Genomic DNA, 14,004 nt, shown 5'->3' with positions numbered 1-14,004 from the left:
GATTTTATACCGAGAATATTTCGTAAACGTGAGCTAATTGAAAAATTCTGATTTCGGATTTAAATTCAGCTCATATTTAGAAAACAAACCTTTAGAAAAAAACTAATTTGTTCCTGAAAAAAAAAACACTGCAAGCTAGAGAAACGTTTAGTACATAGCCAAAAATCGATTCATGAAATTTTATAACGCTAATATCTCGAAAATTCGAGCTGATAGAATGATTCTGATTTTGAATTCAAATTCAGGACTTCCAAAAACCTATATTGTATTTTTATTTTGTCCTGGGACCAAACCACTGTGAGCTAGGAAAATGCTTAAAAAGTATCTACATAGCAAAAAATCGATTATCGAGATTTTATAATTGGAATATCTCGAAAACACGAGCTGATAGAAAAATTTGAATTTTGGATTCGAGTTTATCACACTCACAACATTTAGAAAAATATTGTTTTGTTCCTGAAACAAAACCAAGAAAATGCTTCAAAAAGATATACCTACCTAGCAAAAAATCGATTACTGAGATTTTATAACGAGAATATTTCGTAAACGTAAGCTAATTGAAAAATTCTGATTTCGGATTCGAGCTCGTCAAACTCAAAATCTTAAGAAAAGTATTATTTGTATTTGGTAGGCAAATGCCTAAAAAATCGATTATTTAGGTTTTGTAAAACGAATATCTCGAAAACGCGAACTGATAAGAAATTTTTTACTTTGGATTCAAGATCAGCATCATAAAAACCTTCGGAAAAGTTCATAAACCACTTGTTGTCCAGTGTAAATAATAGGTCGTTTTTAAAAAATGATTTTTTAATTTTGTTCCTGAAGACATTTGGCTAGTTGCAATTTATCGATATTTTGTAAGAAGTTATCGAAAAGCACGAGTATATTTAAACACTACAATTTTGAACATTTACTTAGTACAAACATTTATGATTGCAAAAGCTTATTGGATAAATACATGTGCAATTTTGGATTTCCCTTTGTGGGTTTACTGTTCTGAAAATTATATAGGGTAGTTATTATTTCATAGAATACAAATACATATTTTTTCTGATATTTTTTTTTTTCTATCCAAAATAAGCAAACATAAAACAATAATTATTTTTAGAAATAATTCAAACCCAGTCAAAACAAATAAAACAAATACAAAAGTTTAAATGTTACATAACGAATTTTAATTATTTAAACCCAGACATTATTTAACAAATCAGTCAGTTTAACTCACAAGGCCAAGCCAGTATCACCTAGAATTTTAATTATTATCCTTTTGATTCAATATGAGGTTGACTATTTTAATTATTTGTTCCTTGCTACTTTTTCAAAGTTCAGTATATTCATTTTCTATAAAAAATATTCTCTATGAAACGAAAGATAATGTTGTTGGTGTTGCCAAAAATATGGGAAGTTTTCTACCTTCACCATGGAATTTTTTTAGTAGTGCAAAGAATTATATCGCCGGGTATCCTTAGAATATGTTTCATCAACTATTAATTCTGTTTGTAAGTTTATTAAAACACAACCCATTCAAAGATAAACAAAATGTATCATAACTGATTTTAAGGTTCAACATTGGTATCTTCAAATTCTGTTCAAACAAGGGTTATGCCAGACATGGCAACAATGAATTTCCAATTTATAACACCTTGTGCAAAATACAGCATTCCGATTTTAAGTTCTAAGGATCTGTATAAAATTAAAGCCTTTGATGAAAATAAGCAGACTGTGATTTTAGTTACGGGATGGAGGACAACAGTTGATTCATCCCAAACAATAGACGAATTATCCAAGGCATACAATTGTCGAGGCGATGTTAACTTTATTGTATGATTCGAAAATGTGTAAATTTTCGTTCTTTTTACTAAATTTTAAACTTTAATATAGGCAATTGATGTTGCATCTTGTGTGGATACTCTATTCACATGGTCAGCTTTGAATACCGAAAAACTCGGAGAATATTTGGGAAAAGGTATTGCTGACTTAGCACAAGTTGTACCTCTGGAAAGCATTCATCTGATTGGTTGGTCTTTTTTTCATAAAATTGGAAGCAATATTTTTTAACCTGTTTTTTCAGGTCATAGTTTGGGAGCTCATATTTGTGGTTCAGCAGGACGTTCATTTACCACACTTACCGACGAAAAATTACCTCGTATCACAGGTTTGGATCCAGCAAAACCTTGTTTCAATGAAGGCGAAGATCTGACTGGCTTAATGCGTGGTGATGCCGATTTTGTAGATATCATTCACACTAATCCGGGTGTCTTGGGCAGACGGGACCCAACAGGAGATGTGGATTTCTATCCCGATGGAATAATTCCTTTGCCAACAGGATGTTATACTATTCTTTGTGCTCACGAACGAGCTTGGCGTTACTATGTTGAAAGTGTTTATCCGGGAAATGAGAATAATTTTATGGCAAAACGGTGTAATTCGATGACGAAACTAAAGCAAAATAGATGTGGAAAGACTCCAGCTGCACCAATGGGTTATGCCACATCAAGTAATTTAAGGGGTAATTATTTCCTTGAAGTTCGCGGTTCATCACCATTTGGTATGGATGGTAATAAAACACGAGAGGAACAATATGTTTGGTGTGGTACGGATTTGGCTAATAAATGTTAAAAATAAATTAGAAGGTTATTTGTAGAAATAAAGATTTTATTTGATTATTATTTATTGAAAAAAAAAAAAATTGTTTTCTGTATTGTGAAGGATTCACACTCGTGTGGTTCGATTAAAGAAAGAAGCACCTCCTCGCTAAGTCCGAAATTGAATTTTAGACAAAATTTTATATTTTCTTTCATAAATGTTTTGGAATATGTGTAATATAGTTTTTTGACGACTTTTGAATGAGATCTGGTACTACAGTCATTTTATAAGATTGAATCAAAAAATCCCTGAAAAGGACTTTTTGGTTAAAAAGTAAAAAAATCTATAATAAAAAATGCTATCTATATATTTTGCTTGGTTTTGTGTTAAATTTGTATTTATTTATTTATTTTTTTTTTTTGTTTATAATATTTTTAAAATAAGTTGAATTTACGAGGCGGAACAAATATTTTTCCGTTTACTAAATGACACTGACGACAAGAAGATGAACATTTTGAATGCAAGTGTTTATTTAATTTCGATAAAGGATTGTTAGAATTAAGGCCAAAATTGTAATTCAATTTCTTTGCATGTTTTCCACATGCACTGTGGTGTATACTTGTTCTTTTTTCATTGGATTTTTTTAAACCACATAATTATGCAAGATTAGGGGAGGAGAACACGATTGATCAAGCTTGAAAATTTAAGTTCATTAAATTTGGCCATATGAAACATTAATTTCAAATATTTTATCTAAAAAATTTGTAATCCTTTTTATTAAAAGATGAATATTTTTTGAGTGATAACTAAAAAAACAGTGTTCCTCTAAGAAATAAGAATTTCGTAAAAGAGAAAAAATATTCGTATTTTTCATATATACCAAGATGATCAATATTTATTCCTTATTTGCCGTGAAACTTTTTTTCAATTTTTGATAGTTAGAAATGTTCGCAAGGATCCTATTGCTGGGTTTCATATTTGCTTTCATTACTTCGAAATAAAATTTAAGTTATAAATTTCAACTTTTCATTCTCCTCAAAAGAAAACCCTTTAAATAAAACAGTCTGGTTTCTTAACTCTCCCATTTTAAAAATATTCACTCATTAAAAAAAAAAAAACTGGTATGGTATCGGTATGGCAAATTTTTATTCATGAAAATGAAATTTCTAAAAACTTCATCGACCGTTTCAAAAAATTTTGATTTTTTTTAAATCCAAAAATGGATGTTTTGAAAAAAAAAAATCATATTACGGCAACTCCAAGAAAAGGTATGGAACTTTTACTTCTACATAGAAATTTTATTGGAAATTGATTGAGTTATTACGAAGAAAGTGAGAGAGCAAGAAAATGGTTTTATGACAAAGTAAAGTACCTTTTTTTACTTAAAAAAAAAAACATTTTTCTTGGGATGAAGTACTTGTTGAACATGGTGAAATGGAAATTTTTTAATTTTGTTTGAATATTATATCCATACAACATTTGGTTTAGATAAAAAAAAAAACAGACTTCATAAACTGAAGAATGTTTAAAATAATGTTTTATTTACATCGATTTTTCACATAGGGGAAGTGTGGGCAAGACCGCCCGCCGATAATAATTGAAAGTTCATTTTCTGCGAAAGATAAATAAAAAAAAAAAATAAAAGCTCTGGTAGCCAGTTCCAGTGGTTCAGTATTTTTTATTTTTTTCTAAAGGAGAGTTGCTACGGTAAACAATTAACTTAATGAATAAAATCTTTATTTTAATTAAAATTTGTTTTTTATTGGTTTTTAAGACAGTCAAACATTAAAGGAGCGGTCTTGCCCCCACTTACCCTACATATACTTGCACTAAAACATTATATTTTTAATATATATGTATTTATAAACTATTTCAAAGAGGTGTTTCTTATAAAAATCGGTTGAGTATCGACTGAGAAAAAAATAGGTAAAACCACTTAAATCGGTTTAAATTGACGATACGATTTTGCAATGGCTGAAAATTAAAAAAAAAAAAAAAAATTAAACCAAATCGCCTTTGGGTTGTTGACTGATTTGCAATATTGCGAGAAAACGAGATAAGGACTTTGAGTTTTTCTCAATGTTTATCTTTCTTTTTTAATTTTTTTTAATTGTTAGGCTATTCACAATGGTACTATATTTTCTAATCTACTAATTTAATCAAACAAAAAATATTAATATGATAAGTATTTTAGAAGCTATGAGGGAAAAATCGAAGACAGACGAACAGACATACTGAACGACGCCGCACAGTGTGACAATTCGCTCATCTAGCGGAATTAAATTAATAGCGCTCACAGATTATAACTTTTCGAGGATTATTTTTTTATAATATAAAATGAAATTTAGCAACAATTTTGTTAATAGAGTTTTTCATATTTTTAGCCAACAGAGGTTTGATGGGGGTAATTTTTGGGCAAAAGTTCGATAACTCAGAAGGTGAAAAATTGTAACGTATTCTTGTAGAGGAGTTAAATACAAGCATTTTTTACTAACAGAGAGGGGGTCAATCTCCCCCCGTTTAAGAGGGAGGGGCAATTTTCAAAAAAATACTTAAAATAAAGAAAAACATATTTAAAAATGACGGCAACACTCACAGTTATGAATGAAACCTTTTTCAAAAGCTAACGTTTTATACTGAATTGTTATTTTTATATCATGTTATTATAATAAAAACTTTTTGAAATAATCGATTTCAAAGTCAAAATTTGGGGAAAAAAAGTTTAAAAAAACACATAGAATACTATTTTTTTAGAGACTGTGGATGTCAATACAAAATTGATTAATACATCCAACTGTCTCAATTGATTCTTTTTCAATAACTAAAAACCATATGTTCCTATGCCTTCTATTTTTTAAGAAAATTGAAACATAAGGAAACAACTTTTTTTATCAGACTTATATTTTTTGGGTATTTTCGATAACTTTGGCATTAACAGTGCCACTTACAAAAACGGTCTTTGAAATTTAACACATAGAGTTAGTTGGAAGCTTTAGGTGCCTGAAAAACAAAAATTAGATACCCCTGTAATTATTCAGTTAGCACTGGTGGTGCAGGGAATTTAATTTTAGATTAAGACACCCAAACATCAAGAATTTGCGTCTTTAAATTTCGAAAATTATTTTTAGAAAACAAGAATAAAGACCATTTAATACACCTGTTAATGGCAAAAAAAAAAAAAACACACACAAAAAACGTTTCAAATTAACATAACAATCCTTATAATTTTATTTTTGATTCTTTCCATAGTTTTTAATTTTCTGGAAGGCTAGTTCGAAAATGAAAAAAAAATGTATGGGTGTCGCAGCTATGCGCAGCCACTTAAAATGCAAAAGGAAAGCTAATATATAAAGCTTTAAAATTAATATGGATTCTCAATGGAATAATGCGGAATAATTTTAAATTATCTCCATTTAATGTAAAAATTAACCCAAAAAACACGATTTTTCAACTTTTAAGCAAAATAACAAAGTATTGAACATCATATGAAATGAGATTTTACTTAAATTGATATGTTCCTGTATTATATTTAATAAAAATCACACAAAAATTTTCATAACAAATTAAAAAATACTTAAAAAACCATAGTAACCATTAAAGCACCTTTAAACCTCAATTTTACCTAAAAAAATCACAAATTCTAACTTTAAGATCAGTTATTTTTTGTCTACGTTATCTCCACTCAAAAATTTAATCACACTTACTTAGCAAAAGGTATAAGCTTCACATAAAACCTCCTTTTGCATAGATTCTTGCAAGTGATTTTTTTAAATTAAATTCCGCTAAATGAGCGATTTGTCACACTGTGCGCCGACGACGCCAACGGACATAATTGTATCAAATACTCTAGTTTTTGTCTCTTACATGCTCCTTTTGTTCCTACGCCATTACTTTGATCAGAACAAAACAATGAATTAACGACGTTGTATTTTAGACAAACTTATTAAATAAATAAACAAATTAGCTAATAAACGCAATTGTATTCTTTTTCTTCTAGTTAATTTCCTGTATAGTTCATAGACTTTTCCAATCTGTTCAAACAATTTTTTGCAAGTTTTTTTTTTTTTAAGAAAAAAACAAAACACATATTAGCTTACGTTAAAACATAATCATAAATCGTAGAGTGTGGTCCAAAGAATATAAAAAAAACTAATTTTAAAAATGTATTAGGCTTTTCAATAATTGAACAGGTGTTTTTAAATTCTTTTTTTTTTTTGAAAACTCTTCTTTATGTTTTTATTTTTCATTCTAAAACATGAACAAATAATTCTTAGAATTTAGAAACAAATACAAATAATTAAAAAAGTTAATATGGCAAATTCTTAAATTGCCTATTTAAACCCAGACATTTGCCAAATAATTTAGTTTGATCTTCAATCTCAAGCCAGTACCACTGCTAAGCATTATCCTGTTTTTTTCAAACATGAAGTTGATTACTTTAACTCTTTTATCAGTGGTCCTTTTCCAAAGCTCAGTTAATTCTTCAATGACTTTAAAAGACATTGTAACAGGAGCTAAAGATAATGTTATTGGCATGGTAACTAATGTAGGAAGTTATCTTCCTACACCTTCCCAGCTTTTTGGAGCTGCAAAGAACAATCTTGCCGGATATCCGTTGGAGTATTTGGCAGATACTATGAATTCAGTTTGTAAGTAAAAAAAAAAAAAAAAGAATTTCAAAGTAAATCTTTAATCAAATCTACTTTAAGGCTCAACATTGATGCACTCAAAATCGATTCAAACAAGAGTTATGCCAGACCTGGCAACAATGAATTTCCAATTTATAACTCCTTGCGAAAAGCACATTATTCCGATTTTAAGTTCTAAGGATCTTTATAAAATTAAAGCCTTTGATCCAACCAAAAAGACTGTGATTTTAGTAACGGGATGGAGGACAACAATTGACTCATCGGACACAATAGACGAGCTATCGAAGGCTTACAATTGTCGAGGCGATGTTAATTTCATTGTATGATCCAAATATCCTTAAATTTTAGTCCTTTTTACTAAATTTCAAACTTAAATAGGCAATCGACGTTGCATCTTGTGTGAATACTCTTTTCACATGGTCCGCTCTGAATACCGAAAAACTTGGAGAATACTTGGGACAAGGTTTAGCTGACTTAGCCCAAGTTATCCCCCGAGAAAATATTCATCTGATTGGTGGGTAGTTCTTTCATAAAATTAGAAGCAACATATTTTACCCAGTTTTTTTTAGGTCATAGTTTGGGAGCTCATATTTGTGGCTCAGCAGGACGATCATTCACCGCACTTACCGACGAAAAAATAGCTCGCATCACAGGTTTAGATCCAGCCAAACCTTGTTTCAATGAAGGCGAAGATCTTTCTGGCCTAATGCGTGGTGATGCTGAATTCGTAGATATCATTCACACTAATCCAGGTGTTTTGGGAAAACGTGATCCCATTGGTGATGTGGATTTCTATCCCGATGGAGTTGTTCCTTTGCCAACTGGATGTATGAGTATAACTTGTGCTCATTCGAGATCTTGGGAATACTACGTTGAAAGTGTTTATCCAGGAAATGAGAATAATTTTATGGCAAAACGTTGTAATTCGTTGGCGAAATTGAAGCAGAATAGATGTGGAAAAACTCCAGCAGCGCCAATGGGCTATGCAGCAACAAGTAATTTGAAGGGAAATTATTTCCTTGAAGTTCGTGGCTCATCGCCATTTGGTATGGATGGTAGTAAACAACGAGAGAATGCAAATGTTTATTGTGGTAGTTGTGTACAAAATGCTGGAAAGTAAAAAATAAATTTATTTGTTGATGAAAAATTTTGTTTGAATGCCTCATCAATTAGAAGAGGTTTGCATTTTATCTTTCTTTTTTCGGTGAGATTATTTTCGTTGTTTTAACTGCCATGTTTTAATGCTCATGCATAATTTTAGCAAAAGCCTCATTTTAATCGATGCTGGGTTTTTTCTTCCATAATGTTTTTGGGCCATCTTGGTTTTTTTTTTATTCAAAAATGTTATCTGCAGCTTAAAACGGAAAAGTTATACATAGTAAATTAATAGTTGTTTAGCAAGGAAATATTTTTTGATTTATTGATGATCAGGCGAAGAGTATGCAATACATAATTTTTTTTTTGAAATTAGATATGCCAAAAAGTATACAATGTATAATCTGTTCTATTACGTCATTTCATAAAAAAAAAGTTTTCGGCTTTGTCTTGATTGGGCTGTCATTTACTTTATTATGTCTATTAAAAGGTTTCATACCTTCATCGAAGAATGTCCTGAGAAGTACTCTATAGAGTGCAGAAAAAATCACGCTGGTCGGTATAAAGTTGTAAATTGGATCTCTTGCATTAAAAAATAATGGGAAACCGACGACGTTATGAATACCAGAGTTATGAGCGACAGATATGCTCGTCAAAGTTACGCAAATCCGAAGTTACGAAAAACCGAAGTTATAAAAAACCAGAGTTATGAACACCAAAGCTATGAAACGTTGTTTTTGGGTTGGCAACCATTGAGATGAAGGATATACGGGAGTAACATACCAAAAAGCTAGAGCGCTAGGGGGGATTTTCTAAAAAAATAACTTAATTAAAAAAAAAAAAAATATTTAAAATCAAAGGTTACACTAAAAGTAACGTACTGTACGTTTTTGTAAAGTCCAAAACTATATATTTTAATATGATTTTAAATAAAGCTGTTTAATTGACTAGTTTTTAAAAAATCAAAATTTTGAAAAAAAAAGTTAAAAAATAAATTTCGAACCTATTTCTTTCAAAATTTTGTGTATTTAAGTGCTAATTTATATTAGATACCCCCGTTCCATACAATTTTTTTCTAGCCTTGACTCAACCTATACGCTCCAGCTTTTTGATACGTTCCTCCCGTATATCGTTCATCTCAATGGTTGCCAACCCAAAAACATCGTTTCATAGCTTTGGTGTTCATAACTCTGGTTTTTCATAACTTCAGTTTTAAGTAGCTTCGGTCTTTCATAACTTCGGTCTTTCATGACTTCGGTTTTTCGTAACTTCGGTTTTGCGTAACTTTGACGCGCGTAACTCTGTCGCGCATAACTCTGGTATTCATAACTTCGTTACCATTTCTTTGGTTTTTTTTTTTGTTCATCTGACTGTTTGTACACTTTTCCTAAATATCAGTCTAAGTTGGAAAGAATTTTGTATATCTTTTCTAATGCAACTTCACTCCCACGAGTGATTTTGTAACGATGTCCGAAAATGATTGTGAATTTAAGATGTGATTATCTATATCTAGCTTATTTAATTATTGACTTTTCAAATAAAATTCGTTTGGGAAAAGTCGAAGGATATTACAGTCCTGAGACAAAAATTTAATTGAAAGTCCCACTTTTTCTTATACTGGTTTGGCTAAATTTTTTTGAAAAAATGTTGTAAATTTTAGGAATTTATGTGATGAAAAAATATTAGAAAACACCTCATTACTGGCATTTACTTAGAAATTAAATGTATTTTCCCACAGTAGCAGCATGGTTTTTCATTATTATTTTCGAGTAGAAGCTTCAACTTAAAACCTGTATTAAAATTTTTAAAACTACTTTGTTTTAAATTTTTTCCAAAGCGTTTTTGCATGTAAATTATGCAATTTTTTCTGGAAGAAAAATCGGTAGGTACCACAAAAATATAAATTTTATTGAAGATAAATTAAATTGTCTTGTCCCTTTACCCGAAATAATTGTATGAAATCTGTAAATTCTTGGTTTTTTATCTCTAATGTAATGTTCTTAACAAATTTAATTAGGGTACCCCATTTGGGTGTCCGTTATTTCTAAGTCAAAAAATTTTAATCTTTAACGATTTTTTAAGTTTTTATATGAATTTTTGTCCGTTTTTATACGCTTAATTTAATTTTTCTCGAAGTATAAGAGATTTGTTTACAATATTGGGTTTTGTTTAACAATTATTCACCTAAAAAATGACATCAAAAAGATTACAAGTATTTTACATTATTTTTTTTTTATAATTTTCATTTTTTAACTTAATTTTTAATATATTTTTATTGCATTATCAAAACTTTATTAATTCAAAGTAAAACTTTTTGTAAATAATTGACAAGTACCGCACATAGCATTTGCCTCATCTCGTGTTTTATTACCATTCAAACCAAATGGTGATGAACCACGCACTTCAAGGAAATAGTTACCTTTTAAACTATTTACTGAAGCATAACCCATTGGTGTCGCAATATTTCTTGAACATCGGCCTTGTTGAAGTTTCAACAACGAATTACAGCGGTAAGCCATAAAATTGAATTCATTTCCTGGATAAACACTCTCAACGTAGTATTCCCAAGCTCTAGAGTGAGCACAAGTTACAGTAAGACATCCTTTTGGCAATGGTGCAAGCCCATCGGGATAAAAATCTACATCTCCCGTGGGGTCTCGTTTACCCAATACACCTGGATTAGAGTGAATGACATCTATGAACTGGGCATCACCTCTCATAAGACCTGACAGATTCTCGCCTTCATTGAAACATGGTTTGGCTGGATCCAAACCAGTTATGTGTGGTAATTTTTGTTCGGTAATTTCGGTGAATGTACGTCCTGCAGCACCAACAATATGAGCTCCTAAACTATGTCCTAAAGAAAAAGATTATTTATAAAGGCTGCTTTCGAGTTCGAAATGACTTACCAATCAGATGAAGACTTTCCACTGGGATATATTTAACTAAATCGGCTAAAGCTTGTCCCAAGTATTCACCAAGTTTTTCCGTATTCAGAGCTGACCAGGTGAAAAGGGTATCAACAGCAGATGCAACGTCAATTGCCTATAAAGGTTTAAGGTTATATTTCAACTTGAAAACATATTTTAAAGATTTTCAGATCATACAATAAAGTTAACACCGCCTCGACAATTGTATGCCTTGGATAGTTCGACTATTGTATCCGAATTATCAATTGTTGTTCTCCATCCAGTAACTAATATCACAGTTTTCTTGGAAAAATCAAAAGCTCCAATTTTCAAAAGATCACCAGGACTAAGAATTGGAATGAGGTATTTTTGACATGGAGTTATGAATTGAAAATTCATTGTTTTTAAATCGGGCATAATTTTTGGTGTAATTGAGTCTGAATACATCAATGTTGAGCCTTGAAATGAATTATTTTTATTTTGACAAATATCTTTACTTTTGTGTGTGTGTTTTTTTTTTTTTTGAACTTACAAACTTCATTAATTGCTGTTGATACAACTTCGATTGGATATCCGGCAAGAAGGTTCTTTGTACCACTAAAAAATTGGGTAGGGGTAGGAATCAAAGTTCCTACATTACTTACAACACCAATTAGAGTATCTTTTGAACCTGTTAAAATATCTCCAAAAGTAATAGCACTTTCAGAACTATGTAAAAGGATCAATGAAAAGAAGATAGTTATAGCAGCAAATTTCATCTTGATAAGATAACAATCTAATCCGAGGTGATAAGAGTTTGAGAAGATTAAACTAACTGATTAGATAAGATTGAAATTACTTGCTTGAAGAATTTCTACTCAACATTTTTAGTTGTTTGTATATATTTTGCGTGCAGAAGTTTCGAAAGTCGTTTTTTTTGTATTAAGAAAACACAAGGAAAAGCTTTAATTTATCTTTTATGAAGCATAGCTACCCTATGTCATTAATATTAGCGCTTTTTGAAAAATAGGTCGATTGAAAATTCAACTATATCGCATATGTCTTTTGACAGGTCTTTGCTGGTCAGTTGCCTGCTCAAAGTCACAGGCAGCAGCGGTTGGCAAGATTAATTCTTTTATTAATTTCAGCTATTTCCAGTTTTAATGTTGTCAGGTTTAAAAAAATTGGTTTTTCGATACGCTTGTTGCGTATATCTTTTAAGTTTTAACTGATCGTTCGTATCGAAAAAGTTGTCATGAAACTCTTCTTGTAGGCAAATCTTTTGACTGTTTAACGAGAAAATATCAAAAACATCTTTTGTAAATTTTGATGAATTTATAAAATTAATTATTCTGCTAGGTGGCGACACATTGTGTTTGTTCAGTTCATTCATTTTGTAGATGGCCACAGGTTTTTCGTCTTCATGAGAGTACTTTAAGAAAATACAAGGCTTGGAACGTTTATCATATCGTGAACTTTGATCTAAAAATTGCTAACTCCACATTAACAATCCTGACAAAAAACATTTTCACACTTAGCCAAAAATTTAATTATGATTATTTTAGTAAAGTATAAACATTTTTTTAGTTCTTAGTAAGTTTTATGTAAAGGGCATATACTTATTTACTTGTAAACTGTCATGACTAAAAAATGTTTTTTTTTTCCAGAAAACGAGTTTTAAATTTAGTATCGATCTATTTATGTAAAAAGTTAGTTTCTAAAACAAAACTAGTGTTCATTCTCCATCAGTTTTAAAAGCTATGAAATGAAGGGAAATATAATTAAAAATTACTTTATACCAATTACTTCTGCATTAATAACTCAAAATTCGTGATTATTGAATTATGACAGTATTCAAGTAAATTAGCGATAAGTTGGATATTAAAAAAGCATTATTAAAAAACAATGTAAAATCATTTTTCTCTTTTGTCAATTTAAAACAAAAATCAGTAAGGGTTCCAAACATCATGTATTTGAGAGATCTTGAATTGACGAACTAAGATTCTACTGTTGAATTATTAGCTATTTTTTCTCTAAGTCAGTTTACCCGCGTTCAGTCTTATGTCGTTTTCTTTCACTCCGATGAGAGTACCCTTTTAGTACTTATTTTTGCACTTTTGAAGGTTTTGTGTTCTTTGACGCCACAAAAGTGTAAACAAAAAAATTACTCCGGAGTAATTTTAGTACTACGGAGTACCCCGTATTTACTCCACATTTTTAGTTAGATTTACACCGATTTGCATACACACTTATGAATTTGAAGTTTGACATTTTAAAATTTTGTTTGAAAAGTGAAAAATGCGAAAAGTTTTTTTTTCAAACTCTTTTGTTATTAACAAAAACAACCATTATGAATATATTTTCTATTGTATTATATTCCGCCAGATATATTTCTTCCATTTTTTTTCGTTAATTCTTCACTTTTTCCAAAATGAAATTGAAAACCGAATAAAAAAAATTTTCAGCCAGTGTTCCTCATCAATAACAACAAAATCCTGTGCCATATAGCAAAAAAATACCATTTTTTTTCTGCGTTGATGGGATATTTTTATTTTACAACTATTAAACTATGGATGTGTGTCAATAAGGCTGAAAACCCCGATCAGAAGCGTAATGAAAAATATACCAAAAGTAAAACTAAGTGCGCTTCTACACGAAGACGCAAAGACGTAGAAGCAGAGTTATTATGCTTCATATGTGATTAATATTAATTTTTTTTTTCAATTCATAAAATTTTTCCTTAGGCCTGTTATCACTATTTTTTTCATGGAAATTATCCATTTTTG

At 30.2% G+C, this 14,004-nt stretch overlaps 4 protein-coding genes across 5 annotated transcripts in view; 3 read left to right on the top strand and 1 right to left on the bottom strand.

Annotated features, from left to right (window-relative positions):
* The window catches only part of LOC129912063 (calmodulin-A-like), a 235,590-nt gene that overhangs the window by 29,853 nt on the left and 191,733 nt on the right, over window positions 1–14,004 (top strand). The gene's annotated exons all lie outside the window — the stretch shown is intronic.
* Window positions 1,473–2,619, top strand: LOC129912552 (vitellogenin-1-like). Its single transcript, XM_055990849.1, has 4 exons — window positions 1,473–1,503; window positions 1,562–1,821; window positions 1,882–2,017; window positions 2,072–2,619. Exons 1-4 carry the CDS (start codon window positions 1,473–1,475, stop codon window positions 2,617–2,619), a joined length of 975 nt encoding a protein of 324 aa, XP_055846824.1.
* Window positions 6,843–8,382, top strand: LOC129912059 (vitellogenin-1-like). Its single transcript, XM_055990161.1, has 4 exons — window positions 6,843–7,235; window positions 7,296–7,555; window positions 7,614–7,749; window positions 7,805–8,382. The coding sequence occupies exons 1-4, from the start codon at window positions 7,010–7,012 to the stop codon at window positions 8,353–8,355; spliced, it is 1,173 nt and encodes a 390-aa protein (XP_055846136.1). The 5' UTR covers window positions 6,843–7,009; the 3' UTR covers window positions 8,356–8,382.
* LOC129912550 (vitellogenin-1-like) lies at window positions 10,507–12,050 on the bottom strand. Its single transcript, XM_055990847.1, has 5 exons — window positions 11,772–12,050; window positions 11,438–11,697; window positions 11,240–11,375; window positions 10,666–11,187; window positions 10,507–10,514 (listed from the first exon to the last, which is right to left on the bottom strand). The coding sequence occupies exons 1-5, from the start codon at window positions 11,995–11,997 to the stop codon at window positions 10,507–10,509; spliced, it is 1,152 nt and encodes a 383-aa protein (XP_055846822.1). The 5' UTR covers window positions 11,998–12,050.

Source organism: Episyrphus balteatus, chromosome 2 (assembly GCF_945859705.1).
Source record: "Episyrphus balteatus chromosome 2, idEpiBalt1.1, whole genome shotgun sequence".
Taxonomy (NCBI): Eukaryota; Metazoa; Arthropoda; class Insecta; order Diptera; family Syrphidae; genus Episyrphus; species Episyrphus balteatus.
This window is presented reverse-complemented; position numbering and strand designations above follow the sequence as displayed.